At 43.7% G+C, this 13,718-nt stretch overlaps 1 protein-coding gene across 3 annotated transcripts in view; it reads left to right on the forward strand.

The window, feature by feature from the left end:
- Positions 1–13,718, forward strand: part of LOC138600426 (phosphofurin acidic cluster sorting protein 1-like) — a 72,484-nt gene that overhangs the window by 40,953 nt on the left and 17,813 nt on the right. For all 3 annotated transcript variants that reach the window (XM_069671848.1, XM_069671849.1, XM_069671850.1), the window contains exons 3-7: positions 73–162; positions 2,461–2,586; positions 7,952–8,096; positions 8,183–8,274; positions 10,814–10,891. In XM_069671848.1, coding sequence (XP_069527949.1) covers positions 73–162; positions 2,461–2,586; positions 7,952–8,096; positions 8,183–8,274; positions 10,814–10,891 — 531 coding nt within the window. The remainder of the gene's footprint in view (positions 1–72; positions 163–2,460; positions 2,587–7,951; positions 8,097–8,182; positions 8,275–10,813; positions 10,892–13,718) is intronic.

The raw sequence follows: 13,718 nt of genomic DNA on the forward strand, positions 1-13,718 counted from the left end.
TTTCTCCCCGCTTTGTTTCCCCGCTCTCACGACTTTCTCTCTTTTTGTCTCCCGCCTCCGTGTCGCACTCAGGGCTCCAAGAGGATCCTTCGCTCCAACGAGATCCTGCTGTCCTCGGCGGGGCTGACGGAGACCGACCTGCAGCTCACCTTCTCCCTGCAGGTAAACATTCAGACGCGTCAGGTGCCTGTCAGTCAAAGGAGGACAGAAACTTGCACAAAAATAAGTTTAATATCTACTTATCTATAAATAATTGTACTAACATCATCTCTAAAAGGGGAAATGTCACAACTGATAAATAATGCAGCGTTAACAGATTTGATAAACAGTTCCAGCCTTGCTATCAGCTCAGCGAGGCCGGACTTAGTTGGGTTGCCACGATACCAGAATTTTAGTTGCGATACTAGAATGAAAAAAACGATGCTCGACACCCGTTTCGATACCATGGCAACTATAAAAGAACCCAAAAATTGGGTAATCTTGTTTGTGATGTTTTCCTACACACAGCGCTGCTACAGAAAAAGTCACTGACAACAAAACCAGCTCATATAAAACACAGTTGCAGTATGAGCAGGATCTTAATGTTTAAAATATTTATTATTAATATTATTTGATTGACACATATTAAAATGTAGCATCCCCTCTCAATTATCAATCATAAACAGGCTCAGTGTTTAGTTGTGTCTGTATCTGCAGAGAATCTGCCCTTTATCTGTATTTCCTTATTTCTTCTGACTCTGCTGTGTTTGGGACGTTCTGTTACACCGTTTCCGAATGAAATGAGCGCATGGAGGCGGGAAGACCCACTTATAAATGCCGATTGTCTCATTTCCCATTGCCAGTGAAGTATACTCCTGTCGGTCTCTTTTCTGCTGCGTCACCGTCTGACGTCACAAACCCGCCGGAGACAGGGTTAGTAAGCAGTGAAGATGTTGGTGGTTAGGTCTTTATTGTATCTATCACTCATTCAGTCTGTGCGTCAAACTCGGCGCCGACAAATCTGGAACGATGTTCGAGCGCTGCTCGGACGGAGACGGGCGGAATTTGTAGCTGAGATGACAAGGAGTCGCAGAAGTTACCGACGGAGCATTGCATCGCGCCGGAAAGTGGGCGGAGATTAGCGTGTCGACACGGGTTTTTGTTCCCATCAATGCTGATTGGAGCCAAAGCTATAATTACCCGGGTCTACTGCAGAGTCATTTGACCCGGGTCTGAATGCCGACTGTAACCTTTCCCATTAAGCGAAAGAGCCGAGTGTTAGCGGGTGTTTTGACCAGTGGGAAAGCAGCTTTATTGTCCGGCGTACCGCAGGCTGGGACTAGATAAAAACGTAAAGACCAGGCGACAGCGCTGTTACTGATGCTAACGTAACTTCTGCATGTTTATTAGATGCCAAAATGACTTTGCAAAAACTTCCGTATTGACCGACCTGTGAGCGTGAGCAGGATGGCTGCAGGTGACGGAGGGCGGAGCAGACAGACGCACAAGCGCGATTTGGCTGCAGACAAACTGAATCCTGTTCCTCCCTGAGGGGTTGTAGGAGGTGTGAGCGAGTTAGTTTGTTGTTTGGAGCTTAACTATGAAACAATCAGAAATTACAACTTATTTTTCTGTTTCACTGCTTTGTTTTTCAAAGCTTCGATACCTCTTGTTGGACTTCGTGTTTGTGCAGTTCTCTTTCAGGGGAAACAGTCACAATTTTGGCTTGTTCTCACAAAAGTTCAAGAATAATCAACATAAAGCACGAACACCCAGGAGGGATGATTTCCCAGTAAAGGAAAATACTTGATTAAATAGTTTCAGCCTCATGCATCTAATAGTATATTAGTTTGAAGCAAACTTAATTAATCTTCTTACACAACCATGAAAAGGTTGCCGTGGTGCAGAGATCCTACATGTGATGATTATTAGCCCTCACTGAGCGTGTTCCGCTCGCCGCCTCTGCGCGCTCAGGCAGAGCATGGTTAGTGTAATCCCACGGAGCTTTCTCCTGCTCTAAATTATCCTTTCCAATTTCCATGTTTCTAAATGCTGCTAAAAGGTCAGGGAGTTCCTCTCTGCGGATCTGAGCGAGTGCAGTGATCCAGACATTATACATTATACATTAAAGTTACGGCGGCAGCAGCACTGTGGAGAGGAAGCCTATTAAACGGAGCAGCAGAGTGATCTCAAGGCTTTGAATAGGAGCCGCTTTTTTGTTCCGTTTATAGTGCAGCTGGTGAGATGTGTAATGACGAGTTATGTCATATCTGGGATGTGACTAAGTGGTTCGACACTTCAGGACGCCGGAGACGGGTCAGCGGGTGTGAACGCCTTACGCAACGGGCCTCATTATCATGACCCGGGACACAAATGTCACGGCCGTATCAGTCTGCATCTGAACCCGTTTAGCCAGTCGGTCTCTGCCCTGCGTGTACCTGCATGTGTTTGTTAACGTGTGTTGTTTATGTGTGCCTGCAGTACCCACACTTCCTGAAGAGGGACGCCAACAAGCTTCAGATCATGCTGCAGCGACGGAAGAGGTACAAGAACCGGACCATCCTGGGCTACAAGACCCTCGCCCTGGGGCTCATCAACATGGCCGAGGTACCACAGCCGGGTTCACGCGGCGAAAGAGGAAATATGAAGTTTTAAAGATGTTCGAAACGAAGTCTTTGATTGTCTGTGAAAGTTCTCGGTCATCCAGGTCGTGGTGATTCTAAGCTTAATCCAAAAGGCAGTTGGACTTGGTTTAAGTTCTTCAAGAGGTGAAGAACTTTAACCAAGTCCAGTTGCCTAGTAGTAGGTCTTTGAGCTGATGCAGTCAGCCACATACTAGGTTTAGACCTAGTCTTGTTGGTACCTCACCTTGGCGTTTCCTAGTTTATTGCATGTTTCCCAGAATGCATTTCAAGCTCCATATCTATCAATTTAAGAAAGATATTTGCAGTCTATTTACCCCTTCATGTTTTTAACTTAATGCAACAAATGTTTTTTTTTTTTCTCAATTAATCGATCCAACGGTAAGTCCTAAAAAAAAAAAAAAACACTCACAACTTTCTCCAAACTGAGGTGAACTCTTTGTTGTTTTTTTTCTGACAACATTCCCAAACCTATAATTATTTAGTTTACTGTCACATAACCCAAAGAAAAGAGCAAAAACTCAGTCTTTCGAGCCTGTCCCAGCTGTCACTGGGCGAGAGGCGGGGCCTGATCACCCTGTGTCAATCACATGGCTGACACATGAGCACGTTTTACACTGCGGTTCTGCCTCAGCGCCGTGAGGGAGCTCCGCCTTCATCCCGCCTTTGCCATTTTACACCAGACCAAGCTACGCCGGCATAAGTAATACCACCACAGTGTGTGTGTCGCCTCTGTTACGCCTCTTTTACTACCTCCGATGCAGACGACTTGGCCACGCCTCTGTGTGTTTTACATAGAGGAAGGAACGTAACAGAGGTGCTATAATCCCGCCTTGAACTTGCAGTGTAGAAGGGGACATCAATTCCCTGACCAACTGTTGTCTGCCACCTTTCACAGCCTGTGGATTTGGCCTTTGATCCAAGTCTTGGTACAAGTTGTTTTAGATGCCAAACTAGCTGAAAAAGGCAAATAAACTCTGACTTGGGCTTTGGTTTAGAAGCTTTCATTCCTGATTGGATGAGTCTTCATCATCGGGCTGATGTCCTGTAGTCTGGACTCTTCGTTGTTTAATTTCCAAACCTTTCACATTGTTGACGCCCCTGCTCACGTGCTTCAAACAGCAGAGTAGCTGCACCAAAAGTTTTTCCATATTCGAGCTACTTCCAAGCGCTCAGATTCTTGAAGCTGTTTATATTTCCAGCACAGCGCACATCCGACAGCAGCAGATGGAGGGCGAGCTGCATGTTCGAGGGGTCAGCTGCGAGTTGTTGAGTCAGCGGAGTCCCTTCAGCTGGACAAACGTCCCAGCTGATCTGAGCTTGTTGACCCAACAAACGAGCGGCCACGGGCTCATTTTCCCCGACATGCAGCCTCTGCCTCCTGCGTCTGTGCAATCTGAGGCTAACTTCATTTCATTAAGTGGGTCGCAGAGTTTTCTCTAACCTAATATCAACGGGAGTTCAGTCAGATACCCTCCTTACTTCTATCCAAAACGTCTTTAGTGCTGACCTTCATTTAACCTTCACATAAACTCAATTGGAGTGCACTTTAAACCAAAGTCAGACTGGGATCTTTGGCCTCGCGTTCTCTTCCCAGCCGCCATAAATGTCGCCATAAATCAAAACCTCCAATTAAATTTACGCATCTTCTGCCAAAAGCTTCTGGCGTTCTCCGTCTCACAATAAGAAGCTTTTATATAAAGCTGTGATTTATTGTGTGTCCGTGCGTGTGTGCGAACGTGGATGTTCCTGGTGGCTTTGTCTGGGAGTGAAGAACACCTTGAACTAAGTGGCTAAATACTTTAGGGAGGGAAGAGGACATAAATAAGGACTTAATCAAGAAATAGGTCCAGAAGGTTTCTTTATTTCTTTATGAATAAATCAAATATTCCAGTGAAGTAAAGTCAGAAGTTACTCTTGAAGCCCCTCAGCAACAGGTTTGCTGCGAAGGCCTACGGAGACGTCAACAGAGCTTTGTGTGTGTAAGAGAAATAACGCGCTATAGGGGACACACTCAGGACACACTCAGGCTTTCAAGTCTTACATTTGTCGTTTTGATGTCGCTGTGCTGCTTCAATACGACAGCTTTCACTGACCCAGCAGGTATTGTGCACATGAACTGTTGAAGTTCTTTGCTTTTATAAAAAAGCAAACATCATAAAAGCAGAGTCACAAGGGGAAGTAAAGAACTCATTGATTGCCCTGCAGAGATTCAGAGAGTCAGGACATCATGGAGTTTAACTGTGACTTGCTGTTAAAATGTAGCATGAAGCTGGATTCATACGTCTGCCTTTAAGTTTAAGAGAAAAAATTACAAGTGGCGACCCAGTTAGTGAGGTGTTTTCTATCAGCCAGCAGTGGTTGGTCTGCCAGAGAGGGTAGGCGGAGCTAAGCGGCTGCTTTTCCGCTCTCTGCGAGTGTTGCGAGTAAACAGTAATCTACTATGGCTGAACAAACAAAGAAAAGATGGATGACTACAGATACAACTTCAACAAGAAGTGAAAATCCAAAGAAAAAGAAACAAACTCGACGCTCAGATGAAGCAAACAGTCTGAAAAGGAAAGCGACCGTCAGCGAGGAAAATCAAGAGTTACAACCGGAGCCAACCGTGGACGTCACACATGCAGCACTTTCTGGATATCTGGGAAATGTGCTCTCGCAATTACCGTTTAACCGCTTTAACAATCAGACTCTATTTTCTTCTAACACAACAAAACCCCCGACTCCTTTTACCACTCTTGGTTCAGCGACACTCTTATTAAAAAGTAGAGAGAGTTCAGGTAGAGCGACACTTTTCTTTGTAAATTAAATACAAACAGACTTTTAATTTTAATTAAACGGTACCATCCTACATTTCTAACGTTGAAATGTATATCAGTGTGATCAGCCCTGTGACTTTAACTTCACACCCTTGATGAGCTGCAGGTGTAGCCACTAACAGTAAACTCTCCGCAGCACGTCCGCTCTATGAACTGTCCATTTATGTAGCCACAGCGTTAACCAACACCAGGAAGAGGCGCCATCTAATGGTAATACTCTCACTTATAAGCCCCTTCCCCTGAACGTCTACAGTTTACAGGCAGGTCACAAAAAGACTCTGCTGCTCAGCGGTCAGTTCACTCTGTGCTCTGGTGAAGAGCTGCACTAATGTGAAATCAGACAAATGTTTTCCTGTAAATTAGTCGTGGAAAACAAGAAACTTGCGTGTTTTTGTTTTGCACCAAGCGACAATAAAGTTACAGCTCGACGTTTCACTGGATTTGCTTCACCATCGCTCGCACGTCCTGCGATGTGACTGTTGCACACGCGCACATCACAATTAGGATTGTATACTGTATCATGCAGCCCTCGTTTGTATTGATTGGTTGTTTTTCGACAACGTCATTTTTCCATATAACTAGCAGTTACACGACTATCAAGCATTTCATTTTGCTTTCCCCCGCCACAACGAGCACATGCAGCTGCACAGCAATCAAAAGTGAAATTTGCCACACTAACGGTTCGAGCAGAAAGAATTCACTGCACCTCGTCTGGCATAATGCGCTCCATCAGTCCAAAGCCTTTTTAAATTGGGATTTAAGATGCATTTTGGAAAATGAACCTACAGTAAAACCACGAGGTTCGTTATGGAAGAAAAAAAAAAGTCAAATTACACCAGCGCTTCTCATTAAATCTGCACATTTCGTCTTCGTGATGTTTGCCCCGTCAGATTTGCATAAAGGCCTTTCTGATTGTAAAGTGGTTAAAATAAGTGGCAAGCAGGTTAGCCCAACACCAGCAAGTAAACAGATGTAAAGCAGCAACGTCTCTCTTTAATGTGTGGCTGAGGCCGTCTGCATAATAAGCTGCTCAGACTTCATTAACTCTCCGAGTGTGACCAGACTGCTGAGACAGGCTGGATGTCACTCATTTAGATGCTCTCGCTCACACACACAGAGGAGACGTGATGCTGCCGTTTGCTGCCGTCGCAGAGAGACTTTACTCATGCTGCCTCACATGTCGTCGTCATCGGCGACAGGCTCTGCTTTGTTAATCCGTGACGCTGCTATTTTTGTTTATCTTCTTCAGCCTCCTTCTCTCGTCTTTCTTTATTCATCCACTTAAAAACATCTGCTTTACGTCTGAACTCATTTCTTCTCTCGCTGCTGTCTAACCTGTCTCTCTTTATATTCCTCCATCTTCAGAGTCTCTGTTCCTCTTCCTCTTCTTCCTCTGATGCCGTTTAAACCATGTAATATTTATCCATTTCCTTCATATTTTTGTAGAAAGTCTGACTTTTCCCTTCAGTTATTGTCCTGTTTCTCATTTAATGTAATGGTTTATTCAGTTTGATGTGTCTCCCCAAAGAAACAAGCTGCTTTTTGACTGTGCCAAATAAAAATCCAATCTCCTAATACCCATCTTGACAAAATCCTTACAATCTTTAACGTTGTGCTGCCACCAGTTTACCATTATTTTCAAGCATTATCACAGGAAGATACTCACCATATGATACGCGATACGATACACTGTACGCGATACGATGTGCGATACGATGTGCAATGTGATGTGCGAAACGATAAGCGATACGACACGATGTACGATACGATGTGCGAAACGATAAGCCATACGTGATACGATACATGCTACGATTCACAGTACGATACGCGATACGATACGATGTACGGTACGATGTACGATACGATGTGCGATATGATATGCAAAACAATAAGCGATACGATACGTGATACGATACATGCTACCGCAATGCGATACGATACTATACGATACTCGGTACGATTCATGCTACGATACGCGATACATGACCCACAATAATGATAACATCAAGATACAACAATTCTTTGATAATTGATATACTGCAAGACAATCATAGAACGATACATCACGATATCTGATTAACTAAAGAACAGAAAATGCTCCTAAAAAGGTAAAGTGCAGGATGAATGTATTTACTGCAGTTTGGTGTAAGTTTCATAGAATTTTAACCTGAGATGAAACAATGTACGTGTGTCCCGTCTGTGAATTAAGTCCTAATTTAGAACTACAGATCAAATTAGGACTTTGGATTCAAGAGGAGTCATGAAGTAGTGATGCAGTGAGTCAGAATCGCAGGGAAATGTAGAAGTTTAGAGCTGCTTATATTTATGAATTAAAACAGTGATATTTAGCGCTAGCCTAACGATAAGTCAGGACGACCATATGTTGCTGTATTGATATTTGTGCCCTTCCTATTCTGTGGGGGTAAGTGTCAAACTTATGGTTAAAAGCAGTTGAAACAGCACACATTTTTCATGCAACTCACTCTAAAGTTTTTTTCTTTTGACATCAAGGTGATGCAGCACCCCATTGAGGGCGCCCAGGTCCTGGGGCTCCACAGCCAGCTGAAGGACGCTTCAGTGCCTGTCGCTGAGATCCGAGTCTTCTCCTTGTCCAGCCAGCCCATCGACCACGAGGGCCCCAAAGCAAAGATGTCTGGTAAGCACATCATCTAACCACAGCTGTCTCTCTCTGTCTCTGTTTCTCGCTTTAAATATGTCCTCACTCTTCAAACGTCTCTCCAGATCGATCACCAGACATCGACAACTACTCTGAAGAGGAGGAGGAGAGCTACTCGTCAGAGCAGGAAGGCAGCGACGACCCCATTCATGGACAGGTGTGTTTGGATAAGAGCAAGTGTTTGTTTTAGCGGCTGATTACTCTCATGGTTACTCTAACCCCACTTAAGTCAATTTGTCAACCTGGGAAGAAGTGTAAACAGTGACATCATGTGTGTCCTTAAAGTGTCCTGTGATTTAGTGAAAGGTTCCCCTGCTTTATGAGCGCACAAATGTGCATCACTTGGAGCTGGTGTTCCATTTTAAAGACGCACACCTCTCAAAAGCTGTTCGAATTCAGCACATTCATTATGGTTCATGACATGCTGCTGATCTGGGCACATATTTTAAAGGTATAATAAAGTAGGATTTTCCTACTTTTACAAACATAATATAATATTAATCATCACTTATGAGCCTCTATATGTGTGTGTTGGGGAGTGTGTGTGCAGACCCTTGGGAGACCCTTCCCTCTGCATCTATTCATCTATGCATCTATATAGGAGGGGCGCTGTTGTGGTTCCCTGAGCCAATCACAGGCTGAGTACAGGTGAGTGTGGGAGTGGTTCAAATTAGCAAATGGGCAGGTAGACGCCTCAAACCGGGTAGGACAAGCTAACCGACAGTTAGCATGCTAGCGCAACAGTAACCGACGGTTAGCATGCTAGCGCAAAGGTAATCGTGATGCTGTCTGTGTTAGCTCGGCGGGGTGGGCGTGTTCTCGCACGAGAGAGTGAGCTTCTGGTGACGAAGTGCCCAGGAGAAGGGGCCCAGCTTGAATGTGAAATCCGACTTATTATACCTTTAAACGCATACATGTAAAATAAGTTGTAAGTACATAAATATGCAAATAATGTAATCTCTCAGAAACACATCAAATTGATCCGGATGTCACCTTGGATTTGTCAAATAGGAGACATAATGCTTATGTCCTCTTCTTTTATGCAGTCTATGGCTAAGCATGTGAACAAATACAAGGAAATTGACTCGTTTTTTAGTCTAAATTAACTTTCATGCTAATAGTAACACAGCTGAACAAGGGCATCAAGGCTTAACAAGGTCGAGTCAAATCAATTATGTATCCTGAGTATCCTCAGGAAGAACGGTCTGCTGTGTCCCCTCCTGAAGAGCGCTTCAGTGTTGTGACTTATTTTTGATTTAGACCCTGAGGTACTTGTATCAGTCCACCCTCTTCACGTCCCCCCCCTTGGTGACAGCCAGGACAGGGGGCCTGTTGTTCTTCCACACAACAAGCTCATTGGTTTTGCTTGGTTGGTTTTTCAGGTGATTGTCTTTGCACCATGCGACAAAGATTCCTCTGTTCTCCTCTGTAAAAAATAGTCCCTAAGTCACACTGGGAAGTAGTCACTGGAATCACATGTAAAGTTACACTTAGCTGGTGGCAGCAATTCTAGTTTGATTGTGTTACCTTATGAAAGAGTGGATGTGAGGGGAATCGGTGCCCATCGATGCGAGAGATTGGAGGAGAGAGTGAAAGGAGCGAACAGACAGGGGAGAGAGATAAGAAGGGAGCGACAAGGCTTTGGAGGCTGGATTGAAAAGACTGAAAGGAGGGGATGAGCGGTGGGAGAGGGGAGGGTGTCGGGTGAGGGGTGAGGGAGATACTTGAATGGCTGGAGCGGTTAACAATTTGGACTTTTTATAGAGTTTCCTTTGTAGTATGGAAACGCTAACCATCACATCTGCTGCAGTTTTCTTTTGTATTTGCATTGATTATCATCTACATGCGGCGGATTATATATCCTGTTTGGCCTCGGAACGCCTCGGAATACCCTAGAGGGGCACCTGGGTCACCTTTACTTAGCCTGCTGCCACCGCGACCCGGCCCCGGATAAGTGGAAGAAAATGGTTGGATTGATGGATCATCTACATGCAAATGGACTCAACCAATCCCCAACCAGGATCTATGCCCATTTGTACCCAGTGGCTATGCCTTTGGGAGCAATTTGGGGTTCAGTCTCCTGCCAAAGGACACTTCAACATGTGGACAGTAGCAGTCAGGGATCGAACACCCAACCTTCCGATTGAGAGACGACCGACTCTACCACTGAGCCTCAGCCGCCCCTATATGTCAGGCTCACTTTTGCTTTAACCTGAAACAAAAATGTGGTTCAGATAGTCTGAACCCTGTGCAACAGCATGGTGTGTTTTTGAGGCTCCAAGATAATACTGTAATTATTTTCTAGTTTTGGACCTACAACCAGATTTAACTGAAATGTTGGATGTCATTGCCAGCACTGCTCTCTGCTTACTTTTGTAAATAACTTATTGTAATGTTGTTATTCTTTTAGGGCACTGGCTGTTTTGCATCCAACCCATAGAGCACTTTATATTTTATATTAAACTAATATTTGTACTGTTATCTTTGTATTTCTCTTATTTTGTACTTTAAATTTGTAACAATCTCGCACTAGAATATTCTTCGGGATTAATAAAGTTCTATCTTATCTTATTTATAATAAGAAAAATATAAAAAATCACCAGTCTTATCCTTAAAAACGCGTTCGTATAACCCAGAATCAACCGTATATAGCGCTATTTTACACTCTCTCTCTTCCCTTCTCCTCTCTATCTCAGTATCTTTATGATGAGGAAGATGAAGTGAGGAAGAAGAAGCCAAGGCGCAAGCTGCCTTCCAATGCCGCCATCACCAGAGTAAGTAAATCACCTCTCTCTTCCCTCCACGCCTCTATCTACCTCTCTAGCAACTTGCTGCAAACCTGCTTCATGAAAAGTTTCCCCTCATGCCTCTTGCCTCACCTCATTCAAGCTCTCCTCCTCCCTCGCCTCCTTTTTCTGCTCCCCCTCCCCCTCCCTTCCCCCCCCCGGCTCCCTCTCTCCTCTGTTGTCAGATTGTCCATAAATCCATTTTCTCCCACTCATTCTCGATACATGTATTTCAGGCCAATCTGGGTGGAAAACATTGAGACAAGTCAGGACACGTACCCGTATTAACGCTAACCGCTTCCTGGGATGCATTGCCACACACACGTACACAAACACGCAGCAGGAACACAGATTAAAACACAAAATTGTCTGCCACCCTGTAAATTACAATGACCTGCGTTTTCACAGGAAGAAAGCAGTTTATATGCGTGTATGTTAGTGTGTATTGTATGAGTGTGTGTGTGTGTGTAGCAGCGGGAGTTTGTCCCAGCAGGATGTTAGTGGAGCACTCATGTGGATGTCCCGGTGAGATTGTCAATGCTGCTCCCTAACACCACCACCTGTTGACAACACACGCACACATACTTGTGCTTACCTTGTTGGCATAATGCATTCCCCACCCCCTCAACATAACCCTTAACCACCACAGCTAAATGCCTAACTGTTACCAGAGCCTTACTCTTACCTGTCCCTTCAAACCAAGTCTTATTCCTCCAACAGCTCTTTGAAAGAGCAAGGACCGGCCAAAATGTCCTCACTTTCCATTAATGTCCTCACTTTGCAAGCTAAAAAACTCTCGTTGGTCCCCACAAAGATAGAAGAACAAGTACACATTTTTACACACACACGGTATCCCTAATTTGTGCACTGCTGCAGTTGAGGAACATATACACTCTCAACTTTAACACACACTTAAAAGCCATTAGCACAGACCCCTCTGCCTTGCACAGCAGTTGGCAAACACACACACAAACACACACACACACAAAAAGGAGTACATAGAGAAACATTAACATCCCCCGAGTCAAGCATTAAGGGGACGCTCTCCACTATCTAGCTACAAATGAGGGCACGACCTCCCAGAACACTCTAGCTCTTTAAAGCCACTTACACGTCCACTTATGTTTCTGATGGCAGCTCTGCTTATCGTTTGTTTTTCACTGATTGTAACCACAAATTCTCAGCGTAATTTTTAAAACCCAAAATAGGTTTCATCTAGATGAGAGTTTACATTAAAATGCGTATGGTAATGGAAGTCAAAGAGAACACTGCAAATTACGTATCTTATATGTATTGGTTTGATGATTTATAAAAAATAATTACCCTCTTTTAATTCATCAATAACCTCATGAAAGCTCTACCTGTCTTCTTTCTACACACGTCTGTCTACACACGTACTTCGATGTATTTTTCGGCACTGATTTTTCAATATTATAGAGTTAATTTACTGGAAAACCAAATTAATATGTTAATGGATTAAATAACCAAGCAGTGATGTCTTTTTTTGACTCTTACAACATAAAATAAAATATCCAACATATCAATCACAATGACCCAAAAATTATATAAGAATTCGTCAAAAATCATGCCTCTGCTCAATCCATTGCTTGATGACACAAACATCAATGCTTTGATATTAACATGTCCAAATTCTAGTGACATTATCAAACATTTTTAGCAAGCTGTTGCTTAAAAGCGATGCTAAGCTAATTTGTCAACTGTCTGCCCACTACTTTGCATTGTTGGCTCACTCTCACTGCTCTCATCGCTTAATTCTTGGCAACAGCAGGCAGCTAAAGGCAGTCTAGAACCTCACCATACAAAACCTGCCCAGAACTAAAGGGCAAACAAATTTGGTGACAAGCAGGTGAACATAGTGGTTCATTAAACAGCTAAAAGATATTTCCCTTGCAATTGGTGGAGACCAAACACAGAGCTATAAGGTAGTAAATATTGGAGTTACACTGTCAGGTGGACTAAAGCTGGATTCCATATAGATGATGATGTTGTTCCATAACTACTGGATGTCTTGATAAGAAACTATAAGCTAAATTAACTTGAGTTTGTATTTTTTTCATCTTTATATACATTTTTGTTTGAGCATTTCAGGGTAATTTCTAGGGGTCCCTATTTTTCCTATCTTGGGGTTTAAATGACTAATAGGGCCAAGAAGTTTTGAAATTGCTCCTCTAGCTAGCCTCTAGGATGTAATGTCTTTTTTCAAGGCAAATGGGCCTCATCAAAGTATGTCCAGTAAAAGTGCTTCTTTTTGCCACTGAAAGATTTTCTCAGATTTCCTTTTTTTAAAACAAAAAATAGTTGCTCCCTTCAAAGCCACCAGAGTCCATTGACAAAAACATTTTACTCTCAGAACATGGGAGCTGTTGCTCTACCCACTTTGGTGATTTTGGTCCGCTGTCTTCGTAGAATAATACCTGTCTGTTTCAAATGGATGGGCTTTGAACTGCAAAGATTTAGAGGTGCTATGTGCTATGCCTCCTTTGTATTTATTCAGGCAAACATCTGCAGTGCGTGGCGTCGACTTGCTAACCTAAAGAACACATACCCCATTAGTAACACAGGATGCAGTCAAAGCCAAGCCTGCTTAGAAACATCTACATGGGTCAAACGTTTCACCATGAGTGACACATATATGTCCTGCTGCTGCATCTATTACCTGCTCTTGTTTTGAGTCACCAAGCGTGAAACACAAGCCCGGAAATTACCTTTCAATCCTGCGCCTGTCACCTCTTTCTGCGCCGTGCATCCCCTCCCTCAAACACAGAAACATGAGCATACATCTCCCAGAGGGTCT

Source organism: Semicossyphus pulcher, unplaced genomic scaffold, assembly GCF_022749685.1.
Source record: "Semicossyphus pulcher isolate SPU_LCO1_2020_fin unplaced genomic scaffold, fSemPul1.0.p SCAF_21, whole genome shotgun sequence".
Lineage (NCBI taxonomy): Eukaryota > Metazoa > Chordata > Actinopteri > Labriformes > Labridae > Semicossyphus > Semicossyphus pulcher.